Source organism: Pieris napi, chromosome 17 (assembly GCF_905475465.1).
Source record: "Pieris napi chromosome 17, ilPieNapi1.2, whole genome shotgun sequence".
Taxonomy (NCBI): domain Eukaryota; kingdom Metazoa; phylum Arthropoda; class Insecta; order Lepidoptera; family Pieridae; genus Pieris; species Pieris napi.
Genome location: NC_062250.1, coordinates 6641972 through 6664573, shown reverse-complemented (window position 1 = coordinate 6664573; position 22602 = coordinate 6641972). Strand labels below are relative to the sequence as shown.

General features: G+C 33.3%; 2 protein-coding genes across 3 annotated transcripts in view; both read right to left on the bottom strand.

Moving 5' to 3' along the window:
• The window catches only part of LOC125057968 (CCR4-NOT transcription complex subunit 6), a 186742-nt gene that overhangs the window by 143168 nt on the left and 20972 nt on the right, over positions 1–22602 (bottom strand). The gene's annotated exons all lie outside the window — the stretch shown is intronic.
• On the bottom strand, positions 9115–12014 carry LOC125057971. The gene has a single exon (XM_047661951.1). It carries the CDS (start codon positions 11849–11851, stop codon positions 10454–10456), a length of 1398 nt encoding a protein of 465 aa, XP_047517907.1. The 5' UTR covers positions 11852–12014; the 3' UTR covers positions 9115–10453.

Sequence of the window (22602 nt, the reverse complement as noted above, 5' to 3'; positions counted from 1 at the left end):
AGCTGAGGTTCACAATCTTTCGACAGTTTATAATCTCGCGAGATAGATTACAATCTAACGGTTTTTACAATTTTACGTTGACAAATATATGCTGTGATAATTTACAGACTATATTTGTCTCTGCTTATTAAAAATCATGACTGTCGCAAGCCACTGCTACTAAAGGCCGATTTACATTATCTAGTGTTTAGGAGAGTGCTTTAGGATAGTACTTTAGTTGAAACATGTAAACGCTACGCTAAAGAACTTGCCTTTCAAGTTGTACTAAAGCACTCTCCTAAACACTAAGATAATGTAAATCGGCCTTAATTCATTAAATAGATAATGTGTAATTAAAACAGGAGGCACGTACATTTTAAGCAAAATACGCAAATCCAATTTGCACTTTTCTACGCTTCACTAGTTAAAACTAAAATGCGGTTACTTTAAAGATATTTAGAACACTCTAATTTAAAGTTCACGTTTTTCTATTGTATTCTCTGTTCAGACATGATAGTAATTTCGAAAGAATTTAATATAAATATCGGGAAATCTTTATAGGTCAAGCACGCAATGCCTCGAGCGATTCAATTAAGGTAAGTCTAGTTTACCCGCCTACATCCACATAAAACACGTGTTTACTTCAAATTAGCAGTAAACAACGAAGTTTTTTTTGGAGTTATAAACAATTACGCCAATAAAAACGCTAAAGTTTGGCTCCTGGGGTTTACATGATGAATAAATGTGGATTTGTATGTTGTAATAAAATACAGAATTTGTATTTCGATAAAATTTAGTGTTAAGTTTGTTATAGATGACTGGGAACCCTGAGACAGGAATCTTTCATTTATAAGGATTCCCATAACTAGCAATTGTACTGCATATGTACCTACTTATAACGAATATAATAAATATTTTTATACATCTGTGATGATCGTAAAAGTTAAAATTGAATCAACATTTGGCTAACCATTCATGCAGAATTCGATATGAATTTGATGTAAATTGTGGTCATGAAGTAACCTACCTTTTTATTGCTCTCATACTGATATGAAGCAAGTAGCAGGTACGAGTTCAATTTATTCGCTATATATCACTTGTGCTAACGATTTAAATTGATCTCACGTGAGGATTAATGTAACCGAGTCCTGATACTAGCAATTTGGCTCAATCACAGGACAGGCACACAGAGTATTTTTTTAATAAAATACCTTACACGGTTCATAGAAAGTAGTATTTTGAGTAGACAATTGTTGATACATGTTAATGTGTGAAGTAACCTTCAACAATAGTTTTTGGAGGGCATAAGAATAATAAAGGCAAGATTAATGCAATGTTTATAGTAATTTATTTCTTATTTATAAATACAACATCCTATGTAAGCAACCAATTTAGCGCGTAAATTGTTGCGACTAAGCTGATAGCAGTAGGTAGTAGTCTCGACAATTTGTAGGCATGTTAATAACATACCTTACATATTTTCATAGAAAGCAGTGTTTTGAGTAGACAATAGTCGATACATGCTACTTCAACAATAGTTTCCGGTTCATAATAATTTATTTTGATGTGAAACATGTATAGCCGCACGTAACACCGATTTCTGGCGTGGCGACGCATGCCGTGGCGACGCGTCACCACGCTATATGATGGTATATATATACATTCTATATGCAGTAGTGTGTACGGTGTGTGTATTTCGAAGTCACTGATTAAACGAATTAAGTAGTCACGATTTGAAATAAATTCGTAAATTTTTGTATTTAATGAAAATAAATGTTAATTCTATAGCACATAAAAAATTGGGGGCCGTCACGGGACGCCTGGCAGATGTGAAACATCGACATTATTTTGTAAAAGTAATATGCAGAAAAGAACAGATTGTGATAGGAACTAAATATGTCATAATAATAAAATAAAATATTACGATTTTTTTTCCAGATAACGATTATCTGGAAAAAAAATCGTAATATTTTATTTTATTATTATGACATATTTAGTTCCTATCACAATCTGTTCTTTTCTGCATATTACTTTTACAAAATAATGTCGATGTTTCACATCTGCCAGGCGTCCCGTGACGGCCCCCAATTTTTTATGTGTGAGCCGTGTAAGCAAACATCTTAGCTTCGACTAAGCTGATAGTAATAATAATAATCTATTTATTGCAAGAATATGGTACAAAATTGTATAAGATGGTACAATCGTAAGTTCGCATATTCTGCCACACATTTTTAAATTTTTAGTCAAAAAGGAATTTTACATTATTTGTCAAAGTCAATTCTTATATTATTTGTATCGTACATATCATACTTTATTAAATTTATATCAACTACAGTGTGTAACGCAAATAATCATTTATTGATTAGTAAATTTTTTCCAAAAGTTTAAAGACTAGGCGGAAGATCTACTGTTCTGTTGGTAATTAATTGTAAATATTAATTGCCATACAAAAGGTGTTTTTCTGAAAGTAGTAGTAGTCTCGACTAAGTTAAGGCATGTATAGATATTTTTTTTAAACTAACTAGAGAATAGTTATGACATTATTGATTGCATATACATGTACAAAAATCTATTCTCTTCTCGGCTAGATGCATTTTATACATGAAATACATATAGCAATTAATAAATGTACTGGCATATGCAAATAGCACCTAATTATTGAAATTATATGCGTTATGCATGGTAAACATCGATCCCTATACCGGAATTTGGGGCGCTCGTCATTAATAACGATAATTTAATTAAGCTAAGATGTAGGACGGACTTACGTAATGATTTCACGAATTAAATTTAATTCGTTCAACGACCCGTAATTATATTAATCACAGTCGTTGAAATGTAAATGTTTTGTTACAGTGATACAAGACTTCAGAAGTTAGTATTAATCAAGATTTGGTGTAATTTGATTTTAACCTTTTCGTTGCAAATATAAAAATCAATAATCAAGTGTAATTTGTAAGAAATAATTTATTAAGTATGTTATGTATGGTTATTACTTATGTTATTACATTGCATATACACCCTGCGACTTCAACTTAACTGTTTTAGGTTGGAAGAAACCGAAGTCTTCTCAAATAAAACACACACATGTTACTTATAAAAAATACCGTCTAAAGTACAATTGTAATATAATGACTTTCTTCCTTCTAAGTTTTCTCGTATGTACTGTTTAATTATATTTTTTGGTCAAGTAGATTAATAATCGACTTATCAATACCATGCAATATTAATTTATAAAATAATCAAAAGTTTTATTTTTCGTTAATACTAATTCTTATTAATCTAGAAACTTCAATAAAAACTTTATAAAAATCTACCGACGAGAAATTCATATCGACTTATTTGAACAAGTGTTGACAATTACCATAGATAATTGTTTGTCATCGCTGCCGAATACAATATAATATTGCATATAAATACGTGATCACACTTGTTAAACGTGGTAATATACAAGTGACCTTGATTTAACCTTTGTATTTAAGAGCGGTAAATTATTACCCGTCTCAAAACAAATTAATAAGGATAATTCCAAATATATACTGTAAAGGTTAAAAAATATTAAACTGAAGTAGGGCAGAGACAACAACCTATTTTAATAAACATGTATAGATAGACAACCGTCCCAAGCCTTTGTAATAAGTTGACCAACCACATAAAAAGTATACAAAAAGAATAATTAATATTATATGATAGCATCTAGAGAACGACATGAATTCTAAAGACATAAAAAAACTATAATACTTGCCAATGATAAAAATATAATACAAAATATCAAAGTGTAACAAGTACATAAAAACGTGACAACTCCAAAACATATTCAATAGGATAAGATTATGGCATTAAATTACATTTGCGTTCTAGAAAAAATATAGACAAAAACACGTCCAGGAATATGTGCTTTAACAGATTTTTAAAATACTACCCAAGAATTATTGCTATATCGCCTGTCATCAACCAGATAACCTAGACTTGTTGTCGTTAGCAAGGTGGAAGGCCAATACCAAGTCACGGCTCTCTCAGGTTCCTTAATAGCTGCTGTCAAAAGCCTGTGTTCGAACAAAAGTAAAGAGATATATAACTAGCAGGACACGAAGTCCACGTCTTAAGCAGTGAAAAATATGACGAAGAAGAAAGAACACTCTTAAAAGCTTTGGTAGTACATTTTGATAACATACTAAACAAATGTCGTTCATTCATATGAATTGTTTAGACTTTAGATACATATTGTTAAAACCTTGAGGTATTTAAAGTAGCATCATATTTATGACTGTTATTCCATGACTTAGCCCACGAGACTTCATTCAGCGGTCTATATAATCCTATCAAATAAAATAAAATCGATATTCACAATACGGATGACGAGTAATGCTTTATGAAGATGCAGGAGTTTTGTTAGACCGAGATCGGAGAGGTCCGACGCAGATTGCATTCACCTTTGAATACTTCATCAGATGACTTAACAAAACGAAACGAATAAAAGTGCAATAATGCGATTTATAAGAGAATTTGAGATGGTAATATCATATCTATATATGATAACCTATCTCTCGGATTCGTAGTTTGAGTCTCTGACAGTTGAATTTGTCTCGCAGTTTTAATTTGTTAGTTAATAGCCAAGCAATTTGATATCTAAAATTTTTAAAATATTGAAAATCTGATAGTCGAAAACAGACAAGATAGTAATCAAGTGTAATTAACCCTGATATGCATTGTATCTAATCAGGCAGCTACTGTTTTGATAAACCTAAACAATGATGTTTGATGTTTTTTCTACATTATAAAATACATTTAATTAGTGAATGTTAGGATAGATAGGATTTTATTTGCAAATATTCCGTTGTGAAAACTAAAACATGTAAATCATGATCTTCATTCTTAAGTCCTTACTTCGGTACGTCGACCCAGTGCTGCATTTAGCCATTGCGTCGTATTAAATTAGAATATTGCTCTGACCGCCATTCGTCCTTAGTGCAAAATATCGCTTACAGTGACAAATGATTTGGTTATCAATACAAATAATGTAGCGTTTGCGTCATTGGTATTAAAGCCGAAAAATACAAATACAATTTGCTTTAGAAGAATTACATCTTTAGGTTTGGGACTTATATTGTAATCTGTATCAAACAAGCAAGTTATAGCAAAGTCAGCATTACTATTAACTTTTATCCTTAAGTAACTGAGACATGTGTGACGACCATGAATGAATTTGTAATTGTCAACATTACGTAGAATTTTATTATCTTTGAAGACTCAAATTACAATTCCCACGCCTTGGACGACAAATATGAATAAGGTAATTAGAGAATAAATTGTATATAAGATTATATATGTGATTTATGTGTGTTTGTGCGCATATTTAATAAATTTAATCTATCGAGAGATGAGCTGAGATTACTGGCACTGGTAAAAAACTCATAACGAACGAATTAAACCATTTCACACACATATTATGTCTTATCCAAATATACATTTAAACATAAAATAAACTTTTAGACTTCCAGTTGCGTATTATATGCATAAATGTTTTATGTAAAGCATAAACATATTTTTAATCGTTTTAGTAAATAATTAAATTAACTTAACTTATCCTTTTGCATCGAAATTTAGAAAATTCCATGCTTATATGCTCCAGTAGCACCTCTACTATAAAATATATAAATTACCAGTTCGATTACTATAACAATGCATGGGTAACACGCGTGTAATTCAAGTTTATTATCGCTAAGCGCAACTGTCTTCGCAAGTGAAAGCTCCGGTGAAACTTAAGAACGGAAACACCGCTTTCCCTGCCTCCCGTGAAAACTAACCCTGGCTGCATTTAGACATTCTAAGAATAAACCTGTCTCCAATTTTCTAGGCTTTCAAGCCTATATTTAAGCTTGAAGTATCTAAGAAAACATTTTAAGTGTATGACGTTGCTAACAAAGGCCGAATACCAATTTAATCGGCCAAACAAAAATAGCGACGCAGATTAATAGTTATTAATTAAAGCTTTAATGAGTTTGATATATATGTGAGTAGAAATTATGAGGGACAGAAAAGTAGACATACAGTATACGTTTATTACATTTTCGTTTGCTTAGCATTTAATTTCTGTAACATCTGAACGGATTTTTATACAGTTCACGAACATACAGTGAAAGGCAGTCTGATGCTACGAGCTTGTTTGATCGAAATCACGCCTAGAAAAGCACAGGTATCGTGTTTTAAACACTATAACAATAAAAGTTCTAACCTATCCAAATCCCAATAATAAATATTTCTTATTTATTGAAAAGAAATTGATTAGACTTCTTATAATACGCAAAAATTTTACTATGTTTCCGGAATCACTGTGACCACGTCAAAGAAGTAGCCTATTAACTTAATTAATTATGCGCTGACAGAATCACACGCTGAATCGTCTCCTTAGACCTTTAGAAGTTGAAGCAATAATATAAACACAAGGATTTTAATGCAAAAACTTCACACACTTAATATATTAAACTTGAATCAGCGACACAAATTTGTAATTTATTATATGCGTATCTAAGCAAGGAGGTCAACAGACAATATCACCGGTTATTTTAGCGGACATCTTAGCAATCGACAAATATTTTATGACGTGGACGGGACCTTTTTTTCCATTATTTGATTTTATTAACTACTTATATTTATGTGAAATAATTTGAAATATCTTATTGATTGTAATAATTCACACATTACATTTAAGATGTGTAAGACTTACCCTATGCTAGCGCTTTCTACTATTAGTATTTTAAATAAATATAAAAAAAAACTTAAAAGCTTACAAATATCCGATTAGGCGCTTATTCCTTCCTGAATCAATAAGTAACAAAATGACTCATGCTCTAAGAATCTACGTTTTCATAGAACGTAAAAATATCATCATATCTTAACCCTACCTACCATTAATACATGATAGAATAATAGTGACCAGTGGCGCTACCCCTATATAGGACTTGGCCTCAGAGTGCATTTTGATCATTTTTATTTCATAGACAAACTAGGTGTTCAGCTTTCTGTCATCCTATAGCTGGTTTCCTCACGACGTTTTCCTTCACCGTACGAGCGATTATTAAATGCGCACATAGACAGAAAGTCTATTGTGCACAGACGGGGATCGACCTACATGAGGGATAAGAGTCGCGCGCTCAAACCTAGATCAACACAGCTACAATACGTCAACATAAGTCAATCAGTGAAAAATATAGAGGCCACATTTAAGCTATTCTTCATTCATTCTACATACAAATTACTTTAAAGTTGTAAAATAGACAAAGTTCTATCTTATATATCAATATTGATTTGTTTAAACAGTAGCAGGTTGTTTCTCAAACAATTTTCCCTAATGTTTACATAATACTTAGCCGCAAGGTCGCCACGTGCTCAGTAAACCGCTCGTATTCATAGCTTTTTGCGTATTACATGTGAACTGAACGTAAATTATTTACGTGGTTTTCATACCCAATATTTAAAAATCAAAATGGACAAAGAACCATTTCAAATCAGCCCCGTTGAGTTGTATAGCGAGTACAGCTTAGGTCCACTACAAAATTGGTATTAAATACTCTCACCAGTACTTGTATAATTGTTTTTAATTGCCTTACGTAATGTACCTACATCGTGAGATGAATAAAAACACCTGCAACTATTGTATTGTTACTGAAGCTGAGGTTAAAGATTAAGGTTTCGTCCTAAATTACAATAATCGTTAGTTTTGTAGTCCTGGCCTCACTACGATGTTTTGACGAGTTGAAGTGCACCGAGTCTGATAACATTCATACGTTCACACCGTTCAAAGTCATCAAATATAATCGAAATATCCCAGCTAAGCGTTAAATTATCTTGTCCTTGTATCGAAAGGTCAAATAAAAAAGTTATTCGTCTGAAGGTCGAAATCGTTTACGAATTGAGATCTGAATTTCACAAACAAGTTCATAAACCGGCTTACTGAAAGATTTTATCGGTTTCTGACGTTAATCTAATCGTAAATTAAATAGAAAAAATATGTATGCATATCATTGGAACATCTGCGCTGAATACACTAAAAATATTTTGAGCTGAAATTGCTTTAAAACTTTTGTCATTATCACTCATGTAATTTTATAAATGTGTGAGACAATTTATAATGATTGCTATATGATGTATATTAACCATGAACTAATACTCAAAACAACAAAACCCTCAGATATCATTTCTGTCTTAAAAAGAAATAACCAAATAAAATTCTAAGAGGAAAATAAGGAAAAATTAAAGAATAATGTACCAAATACAATAACGATTAGAGCAAACAAGCGTTCATGACTTTGACCAAGACTGTCCTTGACGGATACAAAGTTGTGTAAATATACGTTGAACAAATAGATTAACTATATTTTCGTGTAGAAATATTGTTTTATTTTGTCTTAAGAATAATTCGGAGCTCTCCGATTTTTGTTAGTTTAGGTATTTATTTCAGATATCTAAATAACACGATAACACACATTGTTTTTATAATAGATCTCTTTGTTATTGTTTTATAATTAAAAAGTACATTATATTAAGACGAATTACAAACTTAACTATAAATGTAATGTGGATGTTAAATTATGAAAAAAGGGAAGAACATTCTTATTTTTTAAATAAGTTAATCATAAAGATAGACAAATAAGTAATGTGCTTTTATTTTTAACTCTCTGCATGATTAAAAACCATATGTTAATATGCGCGGGGACACGTTTTAAGAACGTAACTCCATTTTAGTATTTATAAAAACCCTTTGCATTTTTAATAAAATAATTACGTAACTTGAGATTTCACGACCTTAGTAACAGCACTGCGACTGCGTAACCAATGGTGTTTGGCCACAATTGAAAGTTGTTTACATAGTTACATAAGCAACACTGTTTACAAAACAAGAATTCTCTACTTTATGGGCTCATTAAATTTTACTTAAAATATTCAATTTCACGATCGCATGCATGCTTTTTTATAGTCGTTTTTAAACGAGAAAAATCAATTTTAAAACGAGATAATCCAATTCTATTGGTAGTAAGTACCTACTTGCTACTTACGTATGTAATAGGACCTAGATCGTATTTGAAAACCTTGTCTCACTCAAAGAGATGTTTAATAACAGAAATAAAACGAATATTAAGGGCATGATGGTATTTTATTGTACAAAAATAGTGTGCAAGCGTGTAACTCGTGCTTCACGACGTACACAAACAAAATCGTAGAACTATATAATTTCATGTATAAAATGCATTCACTCAGTAAGTTAAACATAGCCTATTCTTTAAAATTACATTGTATCGTTGAGTCTTACGATTGCAAAACGCAACTCCGCATTCAAATGGTTCGACGTAAAAGTATCATTAAAATAAGAAATCACGAATATCGGTTAGGAGTGATAAATCCACAAACATATATAGGTTAGAAATTACAGATACAACTGTCTACGTCGAGCCTATGGTAAAGAAAAAAGATAATGTATCCCACGCACGCGCGAGCAATAAGCGAACAACGCGATGCTGAAATAGAATTGAACTCCCATGGAGCGTAAAACACAACGATAATTTCTATAATATATTCACATTATCTACATATTATGGAACTTCATCTGGCTTTAAAGCATTGGACCCGAAAGGAGAGAAGTTACCTCATAGGAATTAGGACATGATTTTATATGTATAATAAATTTTTATCTTATATTTGAGTGAGTGATGTGTGTGAAGATGTAAGAAACGTATAACTATTTATACCATAATTAGGTATATTAGTGAAATCGACGCGATAATAACTTTAACTAACCGACTACGTCATATAATCGAGAAACAATATAGATTTATTATGGAATGTAAGATTTATGTATTAAAATGCGAATATAAAGAGTGAATGATGATGAATTTAATATCACTTGACGAAACAGTTTCAATGACAACTTGCATATTCAATAAATGCTTCTATATTAATCGTAAATAGATAGTACATATTATGAATAAATAGGTTAGCTATAGTCGGAAAACGACTAAAACAGTAAAAATAATTTCTAGATAAAGTAAGCCACAAGAATCTCAGAAGGTAATTAGCAGTGTGAACTGATGTGCACGAAGCGCCGCCCGGAACGGCGCGCGGAGAAAACCGCGGGAAACCGCAATACTCGCACAACGGTGTCAGTAGTGTGAAACGCTAATTGCGCACGTGTCACGGCAACCTAGCTTTAGAAAACTAAACATTTTAGCCCACTTATATAATAATTTCTAACCTGACCAGACAAAGTTCCATGTACGTTTCCTACTCTATTATAAGGAATAAATTAATTATAAAATCTACAGGAAACAATACGGAGATCTCAATTTATTGGGTCGTGAGACGCTCCGTGCATGCCTCTCGCTGTGACAATTTGAGTCCAGCTCAAATGGCGAGCGTAGAGCCCACCGGACTTAGCACGCATCCAATTATTGTTATTTATACAAAGATCACAAGGGCTTTAGGCAGAAACTAAGGCTAGATCACAATTGTTGCGAGAGGTCTCGCCGGTAACGTACGCCGGCAAACATCCCTTGTCCACATTGTCACTTTTAACGCCGTTCGCACCAGACACTGTTGTTTCACTGTCCACTGCACTGTTTAGCTCATTTTCTTTTATCGTACATGTTTTAACAACACTTGCACTGTTATCGTCGAAAAAAGAACGGCGCCCAGAGTTCATTGCCGGAGGCGAAGTGGAAAACAATTTTATTTCTAAGTCACGATGTCCATTCATTGAGGTGACAATCTCCGATGATATTTCTAAGGCCAGTGGTGACCTTGGCTCAGGGGAGCTAGTTCTTTTTGATGGCGGAAACAAGGAATATAAGTTAGGAGCCGACAAAGTTTCGATATTATTAATTTCCCTTCGTTCAGGGACTCGCGCTGATGGATCGCTCCAACTACGTCGCAGAATAGTGTCAACACCTCTTCTTCCTAAGGGCCCTACTACCTTCATAGACTCCTCTAACTTTGTAGGTGGGAAATCGCCACTTGAACTTTCATCCAGTAAGTGTGCAATGGAATCAGCATCCCAAATTTGTCCGACAGGATCACAATATCTGCACTGACACGAGCTCACAGCAGATTCGGAGGGAGAAACTGCCTCAGTTAAACCAAAACGCGTAGCCTCTAATGCCTCACCCAACGCAGTAACTTTATAAGTCTCCGGCACTGGATCCGGGTAACCTAGTGCTTTCACATCTAAACGATACGGTAATGACACCTCTCTGCAATAAGATTCCTCGTAAACGTGCGGCGTCGATCCCATATTTGTACCAGCGCAATGATCAACTTCACCCAGTTCTAGTCCGGAGTTGGAGATATCGTGCGGGACAATGTTATTGGGTTTTCTATCTTTTTTACGCCGTTTTCTAGGTTTAATTATGCGTGGCAACATGGTTTCTGAATTTGTGGAGCCGGAACTTTCATCGCTGGCCACGCTGACCGCGTCTGTATTATTATTACGTCCAGTTCGATTCGAACGCGACTGTTGTAATTGATTTCGTGGCCTAGATCCTTCAGACACTTCGCCATTGTCTCTAGTAATGTTATGTTCAGAATATCCGAGCGGCCGATGATTACGCTGTTCTGGAACGGTTGTGTACTTTCGTCGATCGTGCCTATTTTGTATGATAAGGGGAGCGCCCTGAGCGTGCATGGCAAGCTTTGAAATAGGCGTGTTCCTCTGTTGTTGCGTGCGACCTGCCATGGATATAAGGGGAGCCCCTAGCCATGCGTTGGGATGCGGCACTCCGTAAGGCGGGTAGTATGGTGGCGGAAATCCCGGTGCGGTGGCAGCATAGTTAGGGCGAGGGTGCTCGCGACGCCCGAGGGCGGCGCGCTCGCCCGGACTCATTTCGTCGGTGGGGTCGTTTAACCCATATTCGAAAAATTTATTTTCACTGTCACGGTAAAAGTTCGAGTTGAAACGCGATGTCGTAATCGTAAACTAACATCGGAGGCGCGCGCAATGACACGTACGTCCGCCGCGGCAGCCGATTGTAGACTAAAACCTAAAGTGAATGAGCGCGAGGCGGCCGCAATTGCCGAGTGGGAGTGCCGTTGAGCCAGGCAACTATCGCCGGCATCGATGCACAGGAAAGCTCTACAGCCCTAATCGCTCGGTAATTAAACCGTTGTTTACTTTCCTAGCGGTCTAAAAAATTATACGCCGTGACATCGTCGAGTAAATACGACAAAATAAAATTAGTTTTCATGTTATTTGTTAGATCAATTTTCACTTACCAAACAAATAAGCAGTTCGTAATTGCAGCACTTACCTAAAACAAAAGACCTCCAATTAAAAACTGGATTATAAAAAATCAAATGTGAAACCATAATGAGAATAATGTATTTATTGGTCGAGCAGTTCGTGAGCGATTTAAAATAATATGTACATAATTTTTTTGCACTCGCTATTTTAAGGAGTCGTTATAGACAGTGTTTATTTCATATAAATATACTATAATTCCATTTCATATTGAACCGATCGAGTTACTCTTAATCTTGAGAAAACATTGATTTCTAAAGTTAATTGAACTGCTGAGTTCAGTAAACCTATGCACTTTTAGGTGCAGGGTCTTAGTGAAAGTGAAGTTGACTCACGCCTCTCTCTCGATGAAACTTTAATAACCGTAATACCTATCACGATAAAATAGGTCTTATTATCAATGTAACAAAAATCAATTTCATACTTCGACGTCTCATTGCCGTGTAGTTTCCAATATTGTTTAGCGTATGCATAAATGCTACCTCGTTAATGCCATCTGACTTTCATCATTACGTACCAAAACATACCCATATGAATATTACGACAGTATATTTCTGTGTAACGTTGTCAACGTGCACAGCACTTTATTTCTCATAACAAAAAAATGATACTTTTTACAGAATAACTTAATATTATACGAACAAGATGCACGTTGCCATCAGACAGTCGTCCTAATTAATATTCGTCTACTAGGCTCATTCTGATATGTATTTTTAATGCCCTTTTAAATAGGCTAAACGCTAATATTTAGAATATAAGACAGTTATTTATTAAATTATTGCACACCCTTAAGAAAGCATATATTTAGTAGTAGTATAAAGCTAAAAAAAATATCGACTAATATATTTTGGTCGCTGATGGAAAACAAAATGTAAATTGTATGTATTTTTCCCTCCTTAACTTATATAAATAATTTGGCATTAACACATACAAAATACGATAATTATAATTATGTAATCCATTAGCAAACAACAAGCAAGCTTTCAATACCTAACAATTATTTGTTACAATTAATTTAAGAGCAAAGGCGGACAGAAAAGAATTGCGACTAAGTAGTAACAATCTATTAACTCATTCAATTTTAATTAATTTTACAAGCGAATGCTAGAAAGTTTAAGTGCTAACAACATTAACAAAATTACCCAGTTTGATTAAACATGGTCTACGCTAATGAAACCGCTACAAACTTTCACAATATACGTAACTATTCAACAAATAAAACTATAGAGATATTACTAAGAAGCATTATTATCGAATATTAAAACCAAATGAATAATTGTATAATTGAAAATTAGACATTATTATACCATATTTTGTACCAGGATGGGGTGTTCTTATAGACACGTTTAATAATAACGCTAAAAAAATATAATATTTAGAATTAATTCTTACATTTAAAAGCCCAGGTTACAGCGTTAAGGTTTACCGTCCAAGTACGGTAAAACACGCAAACGGCTGACCCATTTTTCAAGTGTTCTAGAGAGACGAGATACCAATTATGTTAGGGGAACGGAACGAATATTCAGAAAACAAATTTACGACTCTCATAACTTTTAACTGCAAACTAAAAATACGATTTTTTGTTTAAGGTTTTTATTGAAACTGCTCAGCAGTGTTGGCCTAATAGATTCAGGCACAGAAGGTTGATCACCAATGACCACCGCTGATCGCCTATTAGAAAAAAACAGACGATCACCTGTGGCCCAGACCTTCAAAAGTTGTAGCGCCATTGCTTTTTTAAATGTAAACCGTGTTATATACAAGGAATATTATTCAAACATACACATATACCAGATCTTTTCGTATCTAATTCACCCATGAAAACTAACAAACAACAAAAACAAAACTACTAACATACTTAATGGAAAACATGAAATTATTACAACGTCTATTCAATATCGGTTGTGATTTAAACATCGCACAACACAAATTTTATACAAAAATTACTAAGAAATTATTGCAAATACTAAATCTTTTTTAGCCCTATCCAAAAATATTTCATGCTTTTACTAAGATTTAACAACGCAATGTCTAAATGCAAAACTGAAAAATGCAAATATAGCAATAAACAAGACCGCTAGCCGCTTGCGGTAGCCGAAGTAATTAGTGCGAGTGATGCGATTTATAACTGAATCAGAAATTCGCATATTCATTGCTCATCTACATTACTGAAATGCAATTAAGCCTAGCTACGGGCGCTTCGTAATATTATTCATGTAATGTATGTATTTGTTTCTTAAATTAACCATGAAGTATCTATAAAGGCATAAAAAGTTTAAAAGGCTTTCGACAGTTGATGTAGGCGATACAAACAGGCTTTTATGAAGGATTATATAGGTAATGGTAAAGAGGTAGGTAAATTCAGGAAAAGGTTATATAGAAACATTTCAATACAATCATGAAATTACGCGACCGATTGCTAACAAAATTCGCAGCCAAAAGCTACATATAATTATTATTAAATATTGTTATTACATCATAATAAGCGTCATAATAAGCGAAATGTCGCTTTAAGGGAAGTCATGATATCCGACTTTTTTATAAAGAATTTTTATGAAAACCGAACTTCGTAGTGTAATTACGTCATAATAATCGGTTGGTCAATATAGGCGGAGTCATAATAAACGTATTTTACTGTATTTATAATCGTTAAAAAATACATACATAATAAAGAAAGGTAACATGCCATGGCATGGATCTGCATGGGTGCATATTAATCTTAATTTTAAAAAGAGTTTATCATTACTACAAAAATATCAACCAAAGATAACACCAGCCAGCTTGAATAAACCTTGAAAAGCGAAGGTTTTTTTTTAATAAAAATAGTCTGCGGGATTAGACAACTTTCCATAAAAGCCGATATATCAACCGATGCCAAGTTTGCATATCATGTAACGAATAGAAAACGATACGTACCGTCGACCTTTACGATCGTCGCGTGTTCCAACAAAATTAATTCCCTACTCACTCTCGCTTACATATCATATAACTGAAAGAGATCGCCATAAAATATTCGTAGACCAGTTTAAAATTTATGTTTAGATGTTAATACTGAAATCCTGTTTGCGATATAAAAGAGGCTGTATTTCAAAGTACTGAAGTTATATTATTAAGTGGAAAATTTATTTTTAAATTATTTGTAATTATATTAATAAATCCAAAATTTTATACGGGCTCTGAAATATTTAATTTAAAGTACGTAGATGCAGACAAAAGCAGAATGTATCTATGAAATTTATTTTATTTATCTACATATTTCTATTTTAAAACCAAAAAGCTTTCATGTATCTTGTTAATTACTTATTGAAACCAGTAAAAAGTTAAATATATATAAAGGCAATAAAAAAGGAAAACTTAATAATTTTTATAATTCTACATTCATCATTCAGGCTACATCTCATTAACGTCAGCTGAATTAGGTTATTCAGCGAGCAGTGCGAGCACGTTAAAATTTTTACCAAATGGATATGAAAAATACCCAAAAAGTTGGGCATTCTAACATCAAATACCATATGTAAGCTAATTGACAAACCTTTTAAATGTTATTTAAATGCAGGGCGACGCAGGTAGAAAAATATCTCAACCTGCTACTCATCGTAATAAAAAACCTCATACCCGTGTGTACAAGCTAGACAAACGTCTGAATTATTTTACTACTTTATGCTCGACAGACATACTTTTGTATTTAAAACAAATCCTATTTGCTTGCAAATTTAGTCAGAAGGTATTCATTAAAAAATGAATCAATATAGGGTCATAAAATTGCGAAATCGTTCACCGTAACCTGATTACGAATTCGGTAACGTCCGGAGAAAGTTAAGGGTATCGAATATCATATATTGCGCAAGCGTTTCATCTTCGAAGAGGTTCCGGGAACGCTCTAAATGGGTTATGAGGGTATAATGGTTTAACGAGGATTACCTTTATTGACCGTAGCGTTTATAGCTTTTATAAAACTGATAAACCGTAAAAGCTGGTACTTAAATGGGACTGAGATTATCTTAATATATATAAATCTCGTGTCACAATGTTTGTCCTCAATGGACTCCTAAACTACCGAACCGATATCAATCAAATTTGCACACCATGTGCAGTTCGATCCAACTTGAGAGATAGGATAGTTTAAATCTCAAATTATAGTCGCAATTTTAATTTATTGCAAATATTTGTTTATTGTTTGATACAATTCTAACAGATGGCGCTGTGTTAAAAGTACCATCGTTTCACATAAGGTCTCCTACAGTTTCCCTTGAATAGTTTACTTCTATGTAATATAACAAAAACCTTAGCCACAGCAACGCTTGGCCGGTCTGCTAGTTGTATAATAAATCTAAATATATCTTTAAGGAAGCTCCGTAAAGCACAGTGCTATGCGAACAATATTCCTAGGAGCAAGCCAGGACCAAAACGCACAGAATAAACCAACTCCCTAACATAGCTATGAAGTTTAGCGTAAGGTGACTTATCAAACGATCGCAACCAGTTACAAGTGTTACGCAAGCAGCTTTTACTCGGCACCATTGTATCGGTTCCGGATGTGCGGCTCGCAAATGAGTCAATTCGGTTTTACATTTCTCCGGACGTGGATTTCTCTTTATAAATTACATAACGTACGTTTATGTAAAGGTTCTGTTTTGATTTTGGACCAGTCTATTCAGTTATGTAAGATTACGTCTAGGGTATATTATATTTAAAATTATTTTATGTTCTGTTTATTTTCACATTTCGTTGATAGATCTTTGATAAAAACGTGTTCATTGATATATTAAAAATCTTTTCAGACAAATAGGTACAGTTTCGTGTCGCTCAAAGAGGATATTAATTTTCTGTAGCTATACAGTGTGTGTTAATATCCTGTACAGGATATTAAAACACTGTGGAAACCGTACTACTAGTAAAGTAAAAGGGCTAGTAACAAACATTACCATATACAGTGAGGTAAACTGTTTCTTTTTATTTTGACAAAATTAAGAACAGTGGGTTTCGATTAATTTAATTTATGATCACAGCATTTCAATGCGATACAAATAACTGAAATTTAATTATCGTTTAAATATAAGACTACTTTCTTCATAACACACCTGGGTAGTAAACAATAAAATAAATATTATTCACACCCGAGGTAGGTATAATGTGTTTTGCGCCCACATTGCGTAAATTGGGACCTACTTTCCACTCATTCTCTCTATTTGAATAATGACTTCAAGTTTTTGTCGCTAACAAAGTTGTTGTATTTAGTAATAACTCTTAACTAGGACGCCAAATGAACCCAAAAGAACCTGTCTTAAGCTTTTTAAAATAAAGAGAAATTTATTTAGTAAAAAACAATTCATTCTCATACTTCATGCCAGTCATTATCCAAATAGGATAAAAATAATAGGTGTTTTTATAAATATCCGATTTGCAAGGCGTTTCCACGTTCATATGAAATACAAGCCTTCAGAACATAATTGTATTGCGCTCGCTATGTAAATTAAATTTTCCATTTATATCTTAGTGACAAACGAACGAGACTTACTAAATTGCCGTTCTATTGTTTGAGAGGCCAAGACTTGCTGCGATAATGTGTGATTAACAGACATATACTATATGTACTTATATATAAATACAATACAACAATGTATACTATGTAATATAGAATTAATATTTTATTTATTTTTATCGTCACGTCTGTTTCCCGACAGGATGCGCGGAGACCATGGATATCCCCTTTCTACGGTCCTGACATACCTCTCTTGCTTTATCTACTTTCATGACATTCACCATGCATGCTCGTCGGTTGTGGATACTTTAAACTTGTCACTTCTCCATTACCTCCTGCACTTTATCCTGGCCTAACCCACCCGATTACGCTATCCACAGTCAATTTTGAATTTTATTTTTACTAAAAGGTTGCCTGGAAGATATCCTTCAAAAGCAATAATGCCATCGAGGCCCTCCTTATTTTTTTTCTATTTGCACGTATAAAAAACAAATGATAGTCCGCTACTATGTCCCCAGCTAAATCCCATATATCCCACGGTATTCGTACATATTCCCAGTAGGTATAAACATTCTATATATTAGAATATTTAAAGACAGAAATAAATAACATAAGTAAAATTGTAAACATGATGCATGTATCACGATTAACTCTCCAATTTCCAAACATTATAAAACTATTATATGCATTAATATAGCAGAGCTTATGACGCCTAATGCGAATTTGATTGGCAACACTTTCACTAAGCGTTATGCTACGGTTCCTTTATTTTACTTACTGTTACGCAAAATATGTTAGAAATACTTAAAAAGAGTTGAAAACTTTTCGGTCTTATTCACAAACGCTTTAAGAAGTAAGCTTGCGTAATAGTTTACACATATTCAATACTATGGCTTCGTGGAACTTAAGCGAATATGATATGACTTTGGGTAACATAAAAACGCCATTTAAATGTACAACATTATTTCATTTTAATAAACACTTTATTTTCAATATCCTAGGTATAATTTAATATAATGCATAAATACAGTTACAAAAAAATGTTTATTCATTATAAAAATGCATTACAATATGTAAGATTTGGGAACTCTTTATTTGAAAAATACCTGTGTCAGACTAATGTAAATTACAACAGTAAAATAAGACTGCTTTTTTTAATAAGAGGTTAGGTTGTAAGTAACAAGCAGTGTTGGCCTTAAGGCATCAGCGTGCGACTCTCATCCCTGAGGTCGTAGGATCGATCCCCGGCTGTGCACCAATGGATTTTCTTTCTATGTGTGCATTTAACATTCGCTCGAACGGTAAAGGAAAACATCGTGCGGAAACCGGCCTTAGACCCAAAAAGTCGACGGCGTGTGTCAGGCACAGAAGGCTGATCACCTACTTGCCTATTAGATTAACAAATGATCATGAAACAGATACAGAAATCTGAGGCCCAGAACTAAAAAAGTTGTAACTCCATTATTTTTTTTTAGGTTATAAGTATATACATTTTTTAGTACATTGTTAAAATATAAAAATCGCAAAATTAATCTAAGCAACTTTTTCCATTGAATAGCGAATTATTCGTTCGCAGCACGAGCCAACTTTACGAGGCAATAAACAAATCGTGTCGAGCCTCTTAGATCACATTAAGACCTATCAACTAGCAAAGTCATTTGTATTCTATTCGACAATAAATTTAAGGATTCCAACGACATTGTCCTGTGCAATGTCAAACAGATCCACGATGGACGTAACTTCCATTTATGCAAATACTAATAAACTATGAAAAATTGTGGGCACATTTTACTTAAGAAATGAATTGCGATATATCTGCGTATGTCATGGCAAAGATCTACCATCGTAGTAGTTTAGAAAAGTGATTAGAACAATTAAAAGACGAATGCATTGTTATAAATGCCACTTAAAACTGTCTTGTTATGTCATAGTTTCGGATATAAAAGGTTTTTTTTCCTCGGTCTTATTATCCCATTAAATACAAACTAGCGGAAACGACAGACGTCCAGTAAACAGGTCTTAAATAAAAAACATCATCTAATTGTAAATATAAACGATTCTCGAATCATACAGATACTATGAATTACTCATACAGCCAATAAAAACTTTAACGATATTTACAATTCAATCTTCTATCTAGAATATATTCGACAGCAAAACATTATATTAGTATGCTTGTGTTTTTGTCTTATTATAATTATGTGGCCATAGGTCAGAATATGATAAATTTACAAATTTTCATTACTTTACAGGACAAGCAATTAAATTAAGTAATCTTGATTCTATTTAAATATGAAACACTCGATATATTAATAAATGTACTTATCATTGTATGATCTATGATCACAGAATTATATTATACATTTTTTTCCCAATAAGCCAATTCTAACAATGGCTTGTCGAGGTTTAGCGAGACAAACGATCAGCAATTTTTTATATATATAAATATGTATGTTATGATTACATTTATAGTTTGTAATTAAAGTACTGTGATGTAATAATAATACAGTATACGGTGTATTTCATTTCGGGCGTGCTCTTATAAGTAGTATATGTATAGGGTAGATGGTTATTATCCACCCCAGAATAGCCTACTTTAACAGTTTTTCTTAGTTTGCCATAGAGCCTAACTTCTGGACTAGACCCATATGGCCAACAAGACCTTTACAAAATATATGGAACAGGTTACAATTAAAATATTAAGAAAACCTCCACGCAACTATATACCTTTAACAATAGTATCCATTTGACTACGCCCTTTCAGTACTTTAGCACAAAATAGCAGGCTTAAGAGCGATAATAAAATAGCTGTTATTTAGATAAGCTTGATTATGCGTAGCCATACCTGAATCATAATGATAAACATCTCTCAAATTACCTCTAAGGGCATTGCAACCTAGACTTTACGTGATGGTATAAAATTTTACGATCTGCTGCGGTCTGTGTTTAAATTTTCTTTAATTTTAAAATATGTGGAAAAAATTCATTGTAGCTATATTTGTAAATGACGTATTATCAAGATTTAGGTGATCCTGACTGAGGTGGTGATATGTAGCCTGACGCGGGCTGCTAAGAAATTCTAAGATTATTCCCGAATGTTCTATGGGAAGGATTTCTACAGTAGCTCCACCATGAGTTTGACAAAGTATTTAACGCATACGACTTCTTTGATTATTTGCATGAAATATCTAATTTGTAAATTTGTTAACTAAGTATTGTTTGAGGATTTGCGTTTTTTTAGATGAAGCGACCTTCAAAATTTTTGCAGAACGTTCCGCCCTTCATACGCAAGATGTCCGAATAAACGAATTGCTCGTTACCAGAAAAATCTTACGTCTCGCCTCGTCACGTACCCAGGAAAATTAAATTCTTGTATTATATTTAACTAAAAATATACGAATACGATGTAAGGGCAGTAAAAATGGTCAATGTACAGAGAAGATTAATTGTTGTATTACTAGAATTATGCTTAAAATGAAGTTAACAAACTTTTTAAATGTGCAAATATCAATACACAGTTAATGTTTTTCTTTGGAAATTCCTAAAGTAGCGGTTGCGCTTGCCAAACCCTTTTTGTTTGTATATGAAAAGAAACATTTTCAAAAGAAAAGACACTTGGGAAAGGTTTTTAAAAGTTTCCATTTGACAATCCAAACATCGTTAAAGAAATTGAAGCAATGAAAAGTAGGTACGACTGAAACAATGTGGACAAGCAAAAAAATTCCAGACAATAATAAAAATTGTGGAGGGCACCTTCAAAATGAAATAACATTTAACAACTTCGTCTCATATCAAAGTTACAGTTGCTACGACCAATAAACAAATGCACTTTTAAGAGAACATATATACAAGTATATATGTCAACGTAAAATTGTAAAAACCGTTAGATTGTAATCTATCTCGCGAGATTATAAACTGTCGAAAGATTGTGAACCTCAGCTTACTGCTTACAATTTAACGTATTATTATTCGGTAGATTGTACTACACTAACTTAGTTGTCATTCAAACTTCTTTGGTCAATTACAGATTAATTTTACTTCCCAACAATTTCATATAACTACCGAATAATAATACCTTAAATTGTAAGCAGTTCGTTGAGGTTCACAATATTTCGACAGTTTATAATCTCGCGAGATAGATTACAATCTAACGGTGTTTACAATTTTACGGTGACATATATATACATGTTACAAAAATTATGTACCGTGCTAATGTCGTAACATAAATTTTTACAGGTTTTTTAAGGAGTGGCGATTGAAAGACAGTTTGACTTTATGATATTGGATTGGATAACGTTTGGAGGGACGTAGGGTGAATTTGGCGACCTCCAGACAACGTCCCGTCGGGGCAAGGTCGTGTCGACCTTGCATTTACCGCCCTTAAGGTTACAATAGAACCAAACGGCCTCTTGATCTATTTTAAATCATCCCTTAGTAAATTAATATGAATTATAAAACACATAATTGTAGTTCGATTTAAATGAAAAATATCGATTGATAGTATCGACATATTGCTTATATATAAATAAGCAATATGACTGGTCTCCTTCATTATCTATGTCACGTTTTTTTACGTCAAATAGGTACAGAACTTATTAAGACTAATAAATTTGAATAAGGTATTTAAACGTTAATGTATGCGTGAGATCATGCATGACAAGTTTTAATGCGTGCCTATTAAACCCATTGTCTAATACATAAATCTTTCATTCAGATAGTACGACATGCAGTCTAGAAGTCCAGAAATCTACTCAAGGGACTGCCCGGGTCCAAGTAAATTGACATAATTTCGGTGTTTTGCTAGTTAAATCAATTTGAATATGTGAAAGCTTTATTTACATTAGAAAACCAGTAA